General features: G+C 34.1%; 1 protein-coding gene across 1 annotated transcript in view; it reads left to right on the top strand.

Annotated features, from left to right (window-relative positions):
- Positions 1-13671, top strand: part of ZYG11B (zyg-11 family member B, cell cycle regulator) — a 72752-nt gene that overhangs the window by 15500 nt on the left and 43581 nt on the right. Inside the window, exon 2 of the mRNA XM_010951785.3 lies at positions 5912-6077. Coding sequence (XP_010950087.2) covers positions 5912-6077 — 166 coding nt within the window. The remainder of the gene's footprint in view (positions 1-5911; positions 6078-13671) is intronic.

Below are 13671 nucleotides of genomic sequence, written 5' to 3'. Positions count from 1 at the left end.
TAATGGTGCAAATTAATTTATCAGGTGCTGAGAGTAGAATTAATTCTGTCTTGGAAATTAGGAGAGGCGTCACAGAACCGGTAAGGTCTGACTGAATTTTGAAGGACATGTAAGATTTTGCCATATAGAAGGACTAATCTAAAAAAGGCTCAGAGGTGTGAAAGTGCCTGTTACAGTGCTTAGAGAATGACAGTAAGAAATAGGTTGCATTAGGGAACTTTCAGTTTAGTGTATTTTGTAGGTAACCTGTTTGGAGGGAGAAGGGAACAGCGGGAAATGAGGCTAGAAAGGAAGATTGGAACCAATTAGTAAAACTTTTTGAATACCTTGCTAAAATATTTACACTTTATTCTTTGGGTCTCTGTTTTTCCAACTTCTAACAACAGAGGAAACTAAATTTGCTGTGAGATAGAGAAGGGAATTAGTTGAAACTTGTATCACAGGAATTTCTTGGTGATCTTGTGTTTTGTCTTAAAATTCATGCAGTGTTTGCCTTCTACATAATACACTTGTTTCAGTACAAAAATATTTTATTTACTGATTACATAACTTGATTCCCTCTCTACTAGCCTCCAATTTCCTCATCCCCTCAAATAATCTTTGAGTATGTTTGATATTCTAAAATGTGCCACATTCATACTGTAGCTTTAGTCCCCTGGCACTCCTCTACTGGGAACCCCTTGTATGTGTTCCCAGCATGAGAATGATAGTTACAGATGATATGAAATCTCTGAAAAAATTTTTAGAAAGACAGTGATAGGATAAAAGCTACACAGTAAACAGTGAAGAGCCACGTTGGGCCAATTTGAATAGAAGCCATTTCAATTGATGAAAAAGAACTTTACTGTCTGTTGTTCCTAGAAATTGTTTAGTCTTTGAACTGTGTAGATTACTTTATGATCCAAATGAAATCAGACTTGACCTCCTCTCTCTCCTGCTTTTTCAGTAGGAGCTTTGTTTTTACTTTGCCTGGAATGTGCCTAATTGGTGAAAGGAAAAATCTCTTTGAACAGGAATTTCCAAGACATAAACTGTTTAGACACTGAATTCCAGCTTTTCTGTTTTATGCTTTCTTCGTTAGTTCTCCTCTTGTGCTGCTGCTATTTGTTTAAAAATTAAATGGGAAATACTGACTTCTCAATACCTCTATGTTACCTTAAAGTACTAGAAATTGGGGAAATCACAGATGGCAGTGTAGGTTTGGGAGTAGATCTCAGATAACCTGATTACAATTCTAGTTCTGACACTGGCTTGATATATAACCTCTCTGTTCTTCTCCTTTAAATGGAGATAATTATCCTTGTTCACATCACAGACCTGCTTTGAGTATCAGGTGAGATAATATATTTGGAATTTGTATATAAAGTTGAAAAGGTAGTATATTACGGTGCATAAAGGAATAGGCTCTTGGAGCTACATTTCCTGGGTTTGGATCCTGGCTCTGACTCTTACAAGCTGTGTGTTTCATGACACACTGTCATTACTCTAAGTTGTTTGGTTCCTGTTTTATCTCATTTAATCCTCACAACAACTTTATGAAATAGGTATTATTATTATCCCCATTATAAGATGAGAAAACTGAGGAGCAAAAAGGTTAGGTAACTTATGTAATGTTACACAGTTAGCAAATGAAAAGTTGGGGTTTGCACTCTAGCTCCAAAGCCCAGGTTATTAACTATTAGGCACATGTACTTCCCAGTAGAGGAGCAGCTGACTAGAAAAGTCTTATGCTTACTAAGAAGAATTAACACAGAAATAAGGGAGACTTTCTTTAAAAAGAAAAATTTGTGGGGTCCAAAAACCTACTTTTGTTCCTTTGTGAACTTATTTTACCAGTTGGAGAAAAAGTTTTTTAGAATGATTAATTACATATTCTAAGTGTCCACATATTCCTACCTGGGTTTGTTCGACTAAAATGACTTCTAAAAATTATGTACTCGGAAGGTTTATATATCTCCCTTCTGAGAGTTTCCCAACTTTCACTTATTTTCTCTTCTGTAAAATAAATAGATCATTTTGAAACTTACCAACTGAGGCCACAGGCATCTTGTTTCATCTGGGTGATGATTTTAAATATTTAGAAAGTTTGTACAATGAAGAGTAGAAAAAGCAGAAAGAATTCATACTTACAGCTCAGGAATTAAGACAGAAGAGGCAAAGTTCTATGAGACAGAAGTTAAATTTGAAGAATTATTTCCTCTGAATTTTTTCTCATGCGTCCTAGCTACTTCTAGCTGCAGAGGAGACTGGGATATGTAGTTTTTATTACAGGTGGTCATGTGCTCAGGTAAAAATAAAATTTTATTAACATGGAAGAAAAGAAAAGATGTTACGTTTGGCAGCTAACAGTCTGCTACATTGGGCCAACCATTTATGAAATCTGTTTCTTTATCTTATAAAATGTCTTTGTTATCTATCTCATTCGGTTATTACAATATCAAGTGTATCAATGTGAAAGCACTTTGTAAACTGTAAACTAACATGTAAATATTTTAATAAATTTTTCATTATAGAAGTCACATGGTGTATAGAAAGTTTGATTTGTTCAGAGAAGAAAACTGATAGCACATCACTCAGTTAACATTTTGATGTGTTTATTTCTGGTCTTATATTTGCAGTTTTATAAACTTTTTTATTAGTTTTGTTGAGATACAATTCACATACATTCAATTCATCCATTTAAAGTGTACCCAATTCAGTGGTTTTTAATATATTCATAGAGTTGTGCAACTATAACCACAATTTTAGAATATTTTCATCACCTCAAGAAGAAGCCCTATACCCATTAGCATTTACTTCCCATTTTCCTCCAACCTTTCCTCCCCCCAGCTCTAGGCATCCACTAATCTTCTTTCTGTCTGTGTAGACTTGCCTATTCTTGACATATGTGATCTTTTGTGAGTGGCTTCTTTGACTTAGTGTAATGTTTTCAAAATCCATTGATGTATGATGTATCAGGATTCCTTTTTTTTGCTGAATTGTATTCCCATTGTGTAGATATACCATGTTTTGTTTATCAATTCATAAATTGTTGAATATTGGGTGGTTTTCCCTTTTTAGACATTATGAATAATGCTTCTGTGAACATTCATGTATAAGTTTTTGTGTGATGTATATTTTCACTTCTCTTAGGTGTATACTTAGGAGTGGAATTCCTAGGTTATATGATAATTAATTGCTAGACTGCTTTCCAAAGTGGCAGCATCATTTTACTTTCCCACCAGTGAGGTACAAGAGTTCCATTTTCTCCACGACTTCGCTAACCACTTGTTATTGTCTGACTTTGATTATAGCCGTTGTAGTAGGTGTGAGGTACTATTTCATTGTTAGTTTGATTTGCATTTCCCTGATGTTCAGTATGTTAAGTATCTTTCATGTGATTGTTGGTCATTTGTATTTCTTTGGAGAAATGTCCGTTTAGACCTTTGTCTGTCTTTGAGTTCTTTGAGTTGTAAGAGTTATTTACATATTCTAGATACAAATTCCTTCTTAGATATATGATTTGCTGGTATTTTCTCTCATTTTGTGGGTTTTCTTTTCACCTTCTTGATGATAACCTTTGAAGCACAAAGTTTTTTATTTTTATGAAGTCTATCTTTTCTTCTTTAGTTGTTTGTGCTTTTAACATCATATCTAAGACACCATTTACTAATTCAAAGTCAAGAAGAATTATACCAATGTTTTCTTCTAAGAGCTTAATAGTTTTAGCTTTTACATTTGGGCCTTTGATCCATTTTGAGTTAATTTTTGTATGTGATACGAGTTAGGACCGCATCTTCATCCTTTTGCATGTAGAAGTCCAGTTGTCCCAGCACCGTTTGTTGAAGTCTATGCTTTCTCCCATTGAATTGTCTTGGCATCCTGTTGAAGTCAGTTGACGGTAAATATAAGTTTATTTCTGGACTTTCAGTTCTGTTTCATTGATATATATGTCTAGCCTTAAACCAGTACCACACTGTTTTGCTTACTGGAGCTTTGTCGTAAGCTTTGAAACTGACAAGTGTGAGTCTTCCAGCTTTGTTCTTCTTTTCAGAAATTGTTTCAGTTATTCTAGGTTCATTGTATTTCCATGTGAATTTGGGGATCAACTTGTTAATTTCTGCAAAAAAGGAATCTGGAATTTTGATAGGGATTGTATTGAATCTGTAGATCAATTTAACAATATTAAGTCTTCTGATCCATGAATACAAATGTCTGTATTTATTTATGTCTTTTTTAACTTTTTAATTTTACCCTTCTTTTGTTAAATTTACTTCTAAGTATTTTATTCTTTTTGATGCTGTTGTAAATAGAATTGTTTCCTTAATTTCTTTTTCATATTATTCATTGTAAGTGAATAGAAATATAAGTATTTTTATATTGATCTTGTATCCTACAACTCTGTTGAACTTGTTTTTGGGTTTTTTTTTTTAATTTGATAGTTTTTTTGGTGTGAATTCATTAGCATTTTCTTTATATAGAATATGTCACCTGCAGTTAGAGGTAGTTTTACATTGTCTTTCCAGTCTGTATGACTTTTTTTTCTTTCTTTCTTTCTTTCTTTTTTTTTTTTTTTTTGCCTAATTTTAGGACCTCCAGTACAATGTTGAAGTGGTGAGGGCAGGTTTGTCTTAATCCTGATTTTTGGGGGAAAATATTAAGACTTTCAACATTAAGTATGATACTAACTGGGTTTTTCATGGATGACCTTTATCAGGTTGAGGAATGTTCTATAAACTATGTATTTTTTTATATCTTACCTAATGTGTATTTTTCTCTGTGATTGATATATCTTTGAACTATAATTTTTATTGGCTGCATATTTTCAGTCATTAAAACGTCACATGTGTTTTTTAAAATTTATTTCTTTATTATTATTTTATTTTGGGGGGAGGTAATTGGGTTTTTATTTATTTACTTATTTTTAATGGAGGTACTTGGGATTGAACACAGGACCTTGTGCTTGCTATGCATATGCTCTACCCCTGAGCTATACCCTCCCTGCCAAACATCATGTGAGTTGTTTAATGTGGTTAAGAGTTGTGTTCCTGAGTCAGGTTTTAATTTGAAGCTACACTTTTTCATGTATTATGTGTGGAAAACTGAGAAAGATAAGACTTTTCAGAGCCAGTTTTCAGTTATGCAAAAATGAAGATAATGGTTTACTATTTTGAAAAGTAGAGGTGAGGACTAAATGAAATATTGGATAACTCATTAAATACTCAGCAAAGTCATGCAGAAAGCACCTAATGGATGGTAGCTACTGTAATAATATTTTAATTATTTTATTATTGTTGGGGACAGAGTGTTTATTTTTATAATTAAAACCCTTATACTTAAAACTTATTTGATTAGTTCTTTATTCCTCAAACTAGAATAACTGGGTTAATCTTTTTCTCTTTTGAGGATAACACCTATAGCAAATTATTTTACCCAAATAAATTGATCATATTTGAACTATCAGATTGGGATGGGGATCAAGTTGGAAAGTAAATTGGGGCTAGACTCAGGCATCATCAATCTAAGAATTTTGTCTTTTGTCTTCAGGCCCATGAAGACCATTGAAGTTTTGAGCAGGGAAGGGTCATGGGTTGTAATCTAGGAAGATTAATCTGCTGTGCCTCGAGGTTGTCCCTGACCATCCTTGACTGGTGGGGTAACCTGCTTTGTGCTTACATAACTACCCAATATATCATCTATTATAGTATTTAATAGACTTTATGTAAATATTTGCTTAAATGTTTCTCTTCTCCTGCTTCTTGAGAAGATGGGTCACATGTTGTATTCTCACTGCCTGACATGGTATCTAGCACATGGTAGACACTTGAGTAAAAATACTTGTTGAACAAGTAAGTGAATGTTTTGTTCTCCACCTTTCTGGAAACTAACTTGTTGGCTTTTGTGTTCCCTTTATTTCTTTTTGGGCTCCAAGGAGGAGGCATCTCCTTATTCCTTACTTGATATCTGCTTGAATTTCCTGACTACTCACCTTGAGAAGTTCTGCTCAGCAAGACAAGATGGAACACTGTGTCTGCAGGAACCTGGAGTGTTCCCACAGGAGGTGGCTGATCGGTTGCTTCAGACCATGGCTTTTCATGGTAAGAAGTAAAATTAACAGAGGAAACAAAATTTGTATGCTGTTAATTGACATTGGATTTTGAAGTGCTACTGTGGCCATTTAATTATTTTCTTAGAAATAACAGGAAAGTCTGATTCCAGGAAAAGGAGTTCATTTATTTTTGCACCTCCTGCCACTTACTGTATAATTTAGAATAAGCATTTTTCTTTTCTAATCTGAGAAAATTACTTTTTTTGTTTCTTCTTTTTTGTTGTTTTGAGAAGCCATTCTCATGGCAAAAATAACTTGTCTTTCAGAACCCCCTGCATCTGAGTCTCTAATTCTAACACCTATATATATATTTTTTTTTTTACTCTGTCCCTGCCTCTATTTAGTTATTTTAAAATACTGATTTTTTTATCTTTAAAGTTGAATGTACAGAAAAGTGTAAAGATGAAAACAGAAATTACTTACATCCTACATTTTTGATGTGCAGTACCCAATATGGTAGTCACTAACTATCCATGGCTATCGAGTGCTTGAAAGTGGTTAGTCTGAAATGAGATGTACTGTAAATATAAAATATACACCAAGCTTTGAAATGGGAAATCAGAGCTAATTTAGTACTTCCGTTTTTAAAAACAGATACTGAAAATAAATTGGGAAAGACTTACCTGTGAAATTCTGATTATGTATGTTGAGAATTTTCGCTAATTCTGTCTAAGTTTTAAGTTGAAAGAAATATAATACCTTTATATAATTAAGGTGTATAAACTCTTACAAGTAAGAAATATAGTTTGCTCACAACTAGAAAATAGAATGAAAATATGGCAATAATAACTATCATTTATTGATTATCTGTTGCATGTAATAATGCCAGGCATTTTATATGCTTTTCTTGAATTTTCCCAAAAACCTATAAAGTGGCCATTATTATCCCATTTATATACCAATAAGGAAACTGAGGTTCAGAGAAGTAACTTGTTAAGAGTCTCACTGCTAGTAAATGGTAGAGTCCTAGTTCAAATGCAGATATGTTTTTTTCACTGCCATACAACCTTCATGCACCTACGTTAGAGGTATCTCTGCTCCTAGATGCCAGATAATGGTATACACTTTTGTTGTACCTTTAAATATATATATAACAAATATATTTATAAACATTATATTTTTAAATGTAAATATATAAATTTATTATATATAGTTAAAGTCACAACAAAAGTGTGTACCATTTTATATATATGTGTGTGTATGTATGTGTACATATATATAATATAATATTATATATATATATATAATATAATATAATATTATATATATATATATGTATATCTCACAAATGCAGATAATGCATTCCAAGCAAGGGTGGGAAAAATAAGGCTGTAATTCAGGCATTTTGGAATAATTTAGAGAAGAAGAAGACATCTACATTCCTTGGTTTTCACTAAGTTGGTCAAGTATGTAATCTCTGAATTCTTCTAACCTTCTAAAGGAAGCAGGTTAAATTTCAGTAGGCACTATCCATGTTAAAGTTAGAGGTCTTTTACAAAGCTGCACAACAATATAAGAGATTATGCCAGTGCTAACATTTCTTTCTGATCTCAATTTAATGATTACGCTTAGCATGTTTAATTTAAATATGTATATATAAATAGTCTTGTTAATCGAAAGAGTAAATGTTAACTGAAATTTTAAGTTTGCCAGGTTCCTTTTGAAATATAACTACTGATATTTAATTATAGCAGCTAACATTGAATGCTTATGAAGTACCAGGCACTGTGGCAAATACTTTATATGGATAAAATAATGGAAGTAGTTTTTAAGTAAGTGTAATTAAATAATTGTCCTCCAGAGTAGCGTCTTGGTGAGGCTATATGCTTGATCAAAATGTATTTTCTACTTCTTCTTTCCCAACTGCCTTCAGATGAGGGAAGTGAGAGTCAGACAACTTACTACCCTCATTTGTGTTACCCCAACGTGATTACCTGTCTTATTCACCAAAAAGTATTCTGAGTTATTTGATCTCTTTGTAAAAATCATATCCAACTTCAAACAATCAGGAGTGGACACTACTGATAGTATTCAAAAAACATATTGCTACTTCTTGTCACTATTTTAAAAAATTGGTAGATAAATTTTTCTGTTTTTGAAAATTTTTCTAATAGAATGGGAAAAAAGTTGTTCTATAAATGCTTTTAAATTTGATAATACATTTTTTCTAATAGCATAATGACTTTAGAAAGTACTTATTTGCGTTTCAAATGTTTTACTTATTTACCCAGTTCAAAGGATTAATGATATTGGTAATAGTCTTTATTAAAATAAGCCTGATATTAAAGAGTTTTACTTATTGGGTTCTGTGATTCTCTTGTCATAATCTTTGCTCATTCTTAATGCTAAAAACTTTTCAGGAAATGTGTGTATAAAAGCTAGGAATCAGAATAAGAACTTTGCCATCTAATGATAAGGCCTCTGTGTTATACCATCTGCCTAATCTAAATTGATATACCTTGATATGTTCAGCCTCTGGCTTGGGATTGAACTGAAAAGAGTTAATACCTTTCAAGACATTGTGAATTGTATCCTCGAACAGCCAAATAGATTTTCTAGATGACTGAGGGCTTATACTCCTGGCGGTCACATTGCTGGTCACTTCAGCTATCTATAGCCTAAACCAGAAAGAAATTTAAAAAAATGTTTTGGGGCAGAATCCTTGCATTTAAGCTTCTGTACTTTACTCCTTGGAAAAAAACCCTTGAGGAACCCTCATTTAAAGCATGTTGATTCTTAAATATATGCAGTTTTATTTACCTTGGTTCTTTGACCAAAGCAAATTACAAATTGGTCATCTGAGGGGATAGACTGCCAGCAAACAACCCAAGTGAATAGTATAACAGCAAAGGAAGATTTAGCTCAAATACATTGTAGCAGGTATTGTTGGTCATGGAAAAAGATATATGATTCTTTAGTGTGTTTATTTTTGAGAGAAGGAAAAGATAATCTAGGCAAATTTCCTTCAAATATTGTTAATGATATTTATCTAGTGCTTTCAGTTTACAAAATGCTTTTTATATGTATTGTCTTATTTAATCTTCACATCAGTTCCTGTGAGAGAGGGTCATTATTCACATTATACAGATAAGGAATCTTAGACTTGTGGAGTAATTTGTCTAGTGTCTAATAGTGAATAAATGTTGGATCCAGGACTCAAACACAGGACTGGTTTCTAGATCTCATGCCCTTTTCTTTTAATTCATTACTTTTTAAATTCTGTTACTCTCAAATGTAGACACTTAAATTTAATTAGAAAATTTTATTTGATGTAGACTGACCCAAAGCAGCCAAAAGTAATCCATTTTACCAAACATATGTATATAATATCGAAATCTGAGAGCAAGTTTTGTAAGGTGGTATGATAATCACTTTAAGATTAAAATCAGTCTTAACTGAGAAGTCTGAAGGTTCAGCTGTAAAAAATTAACATTTAAAAATATGTTTAAATTTATTTTGTGGCATAAACAAGGAAAATACTGATCTCAATTCAAAGTCTATTTCTATTTTTGGTTTTTAGAAGGGTTTTTTTTTTTTTTTTTTTTTTTTTTTTCTTAGAAGGGTTCTTAACAGCAGATACTTAATGTAGGGAGTTTCTGGTGGGTCCACAGGAGGCACAGTAGAAGTAAAATGTGTAAGAAGGATGCTCTAGAGAAGAAAATTATTGAACATCTGTTGCATGCCAGGCACTGTTAGCTGTTGAGTGCACAATATTGAGCATAACATGAATCTTGCTCTTGTGGAGCATATAATCCAGTGGGAGACATAACTGAGATACAAACAAACATATGTAGAATTACAACTTGTGATAGATTCTCTGAGGGAAAAAGAACATGGGTCTCCAAAGGAGAATAAAAAAGGAAGGCCTTGGGGTGGGAGGGTATAGAGGGTATAGCTCAGTGGTGGGTGAATCCTTAGCATATATAATGCCTTGGGTTCAATTCCCAGTACCTCCATTTAATAAATAAATAAGTAGACAAATGAATAAACCTAATTGCCTCCCTCAAAAAAAAAATTAAAAAAAAAAAAAAAAAAAAAAGAGGAAGGCCTCTACTTTAGCTTGAATGGTCAGAGAAAACTTTTCCAAGGAGGTGATGACTAGGCTTAAACCTTCATGAAGAGATAGAGGCAAGTCGGTAATATAAAGACGGGGGGCCCCCAGCACTGCCCAGGAGTTCTTGAGTATTTCCCTGACCAACTATGCAGTGCTCCTAACATTGTTTCATGTGTTCTTTGCTCTCCTCAGGCTTTTTACCATTTACTCTTAGCAATAATACTGAAGCCATCAGATGGAATTCCCTTAACTCTGGGTCAACAACACACCTTCAAATTTTCCTGAGAGTGATCTCTTTTTCTTTAATTAAACTTTCTATTTTTAGAAAAATATTGATTCACATGGAGTTGTAATGAATAAAACAGATGAGATCCTCTTTCTCCAGTGGTGGTATCTTGCAAAACCATAGTATATTATCTCATCAAGGATACTAACATTGATATGGTCAGGATTTCCATCTTCACAAGGATCCCTCATGTTGCCCTTTTATAGCCACATTTGTATGTCTCCTGTGTCTACCTCCATTTCTATAATTTTGTCGTTTCAAGACTGTTATATAAATGGAAACATTTCATTTATTCTGTCATTTCATTGGAATTAGCTTTTTTGACTCATCATTCTGTGGAGATTCATCCAGATTGTTGTGTATATCAATCCATTCCTTTTTATTTCTGAGTAGTAGTCCATGCTATGGAATACGTTAGTTTGTATAACCATATCTACTGAAGGAAATTCCAGTTGTTTCCAGTTTTTAGCTATTTTGAACATAAACTCTAGTATTATGAATATTATGCGGTAATCATCCATGTACAGGTCTTATGTGAACGTAAGTTTTTTTTTTTTTTTTTTTAATGAAGGTACTGGAGTTTGAACTGAGGACATTGTACATGCTAAGCATGTGTTCTACCACTGAACTATTACCCTTCCCTCCCTGAAGATAGGTTTTAATTCTCTGGGTTAAATACCCAGCAGTGCTATTGCTGAGTTATGTGGTAGATGCATGTTTAGGTTTTAAAAAAACTGTCAAATTGTTTCCAGGGTGGCTGTGCCATTTTACACTCCAGCCAATATAAGACTGATCCAGTTTCTCTGCATACTGACAGCATTTGGTGTTATTACTGTTTTTTCTTTGAGTCACTTTGATGGTGTAGCCATTATTTCTTCAGATACTTTTTCAACTCTCCCCTCTTTCTCCTTCTTTCTGGGACAAATAGCTCTGTTCAGTTTCTTCTAGTCCATTTTTTTTCCTGTTGTTTAGATTTGGGTAATTTCCGTTGTTTTACCTTTTAGTTCACTGATTCTTTCCTCCGTTCCTTCCGTTCTGTTGTTGAGCCTAACCATTATTGTATTTTTCAGTTCTAAAAATTTCTATTCGGCTCTTTTTTATAGCTTCTATTTCTTTCCTGAGGCTTTCTGTTTTTCATTTGTTTCAAGCATGTTTGTAATTGCTCACTTTAGCATTTTTATGATGGCTCCTTTAAAATCTTTGTTGAATAATTTTAACATTTCTATTATCTCAGTATTGACATCTATAGATTGTCTTTTTTTCAGTTTGAGATCTTACTGGTCCTTTGTATGATGAGTGAATTTTTATTGAAATCTGGGCATTTTGGATTTTGTGTTATAAGACTCTTCTGTTTTAGTTTGTCTCCAACACCACTCCAGCAGTGGGAGGTGGAGGCACTGCCTTTTTATTGTCAGATTGGGGTAGATGTTCTGGTTCCCCACTTGACTTCTTTTGACACCCAAGGCTTGGGACTCCTCATTACCACTGTGCAGCAGCTGGAGTTCTGGTTCCCCACAAGGTCTCTACTGATACTTCCCTAGCTGAGGTAGGGATGAGTACCTCATTTCTCTTCCCAGTTGGCCTCCACTGACACAGTGTTGGCGTGAGGTGGCCTCATTACTCTTGGGCAATGATGAAGGTCTTGATTCTCCACTAGGCTTCCTATGACACCACCCTAGCAGGGACGGAGAAGAGCATCTCACTACTGCCAGATGCACAGGAAAGTCCAGGCTCTCCAGACGATATCGACTGACATTATGGAGATGAAAGTCCTGGCTCCCTGCTCAGCCTTCTCTAACACCTCCCTGTGGGGAGATTGGGGCAACTAGTTACAGCAAGAGTGAAAGTCTAGGTTCCCCTCTTGGCCTTTGCTAGTGTGGGTGCGGGTGGCTCCAGTTTTTTTCTGTGATGATTGACTGAAGTAAAGTAGTTACTATCTAAAAGTGTCCTGGTTTCCTGCCTTGCTAGGCCACCCCTATCCTGGTACTTTGGCTAGAGTGAGCACATTTTTTTGGGGGGGGAAGCTTTTTTTGACTGTGCTTGACCGTATTTCTGGGTTGCCAACTTCTTCAACTTTAGGTTGCATGCTGCAAGGAAAAAACCCAGGAACTCCACTACATTGTTCTTTGTGTCCCAAGATCCCTAGCTGGTCTACTTTCCTCTCTTTACCTTTCAGAGTGATCTAGCCTCGTTTCTTGTCTCTCCCCACATACTTAAATCTCCAGAAATGCACCAAGTTTTCACTCATATCTAGGCCTTCACTTGTAATCTTCCCTTCTTTATCAGGGAAATATCTCATAGCTCTAGCCATTTTTTATATTCTAGCAGTATAGAACGACTTGTCATTTTCTGTGTGAGGAATGTTCACATCTTTAAGGCTGGGTTTGGGTTTTGGGTTTTTTTGCATTTTTAAAATTGGGTATAATTGACACATAACATATTAATTTCAAGTGTACAACGTAATGATTCATTATGTATGCTAAAGCTTTGTTTATGCTGTTTATTCTTCCTTTAATACCCCTCACTTTCATTCTCCATCTTTGAGTTTTTTCTTCATCTTTGAAGGACTTACTCAGAGATCTCTTCCATGCATTCGTTTCCAGGTCTCCAGGTATGACATGTTACTTCCTTTTCTTTGCTTTCATGATACGATACTTGGCCCTAGTATACCATGTAGCTCATTTTGTTACCATTGTTTGAGACCTCTTCATTCCATGGAATTTTGAATTCTTGAATATAGAGATGTATTTTTCTTTGTTTCCACAACATTTGGTAAGGTTTGACATATGGCAGTTGTTTAATAATTGTTCAGTGGACAGAACCCCACCATGAAATTTACTCCCCTGAAATAGAGTAGTTTAAAAGACTATCTCTAGGCTTGCAGATATAGTAAACAATCTTATGGTTACTGGGGAAAGGAGGTGGAAGGGATAAATTTGGGAGTTTGAGATTTGCAAATGTTAGCCACTATATATAAAAACAGATTAAAAAAACATTTCTTATGTATATAACATAGGGAACTATATTCAATATCTTACAATAACCTTTAATGAAAAAGAATATGAAAATGAATATATGTTCGTATATGCATGACTGGGACATTGTGCTGTACACCAGAAATTGATACATTACAACTGACTGTACTTTAATTAAAAAAAAATACAGAGAAAAAAAAAAGGCTGTCTCTAGAAAGCACTGCCCAATAGAAATGAACCACAAGTGTGAGCCACATATGTAATTTTA

Source organism: Camelus bactrianus, chromosome 13 (genome assembly GCF_048773025.1).
Source record: "Camelus bactrianus isolate YW-2024 breed Bactrian camel chromosome 13, ASM4877302v1, whole genome shotgun sequence".
Classification (NCBI taxonomy): domain Eukaryota; kingdom Metazoa; phylum Chordata; class Mammalia; order Artiodactyla; family Camelidae; genus Camelus; species Camelus bactrianus.
This window is presented reverse-complemented; position numbering and strand designations above follow the sequence as displayed.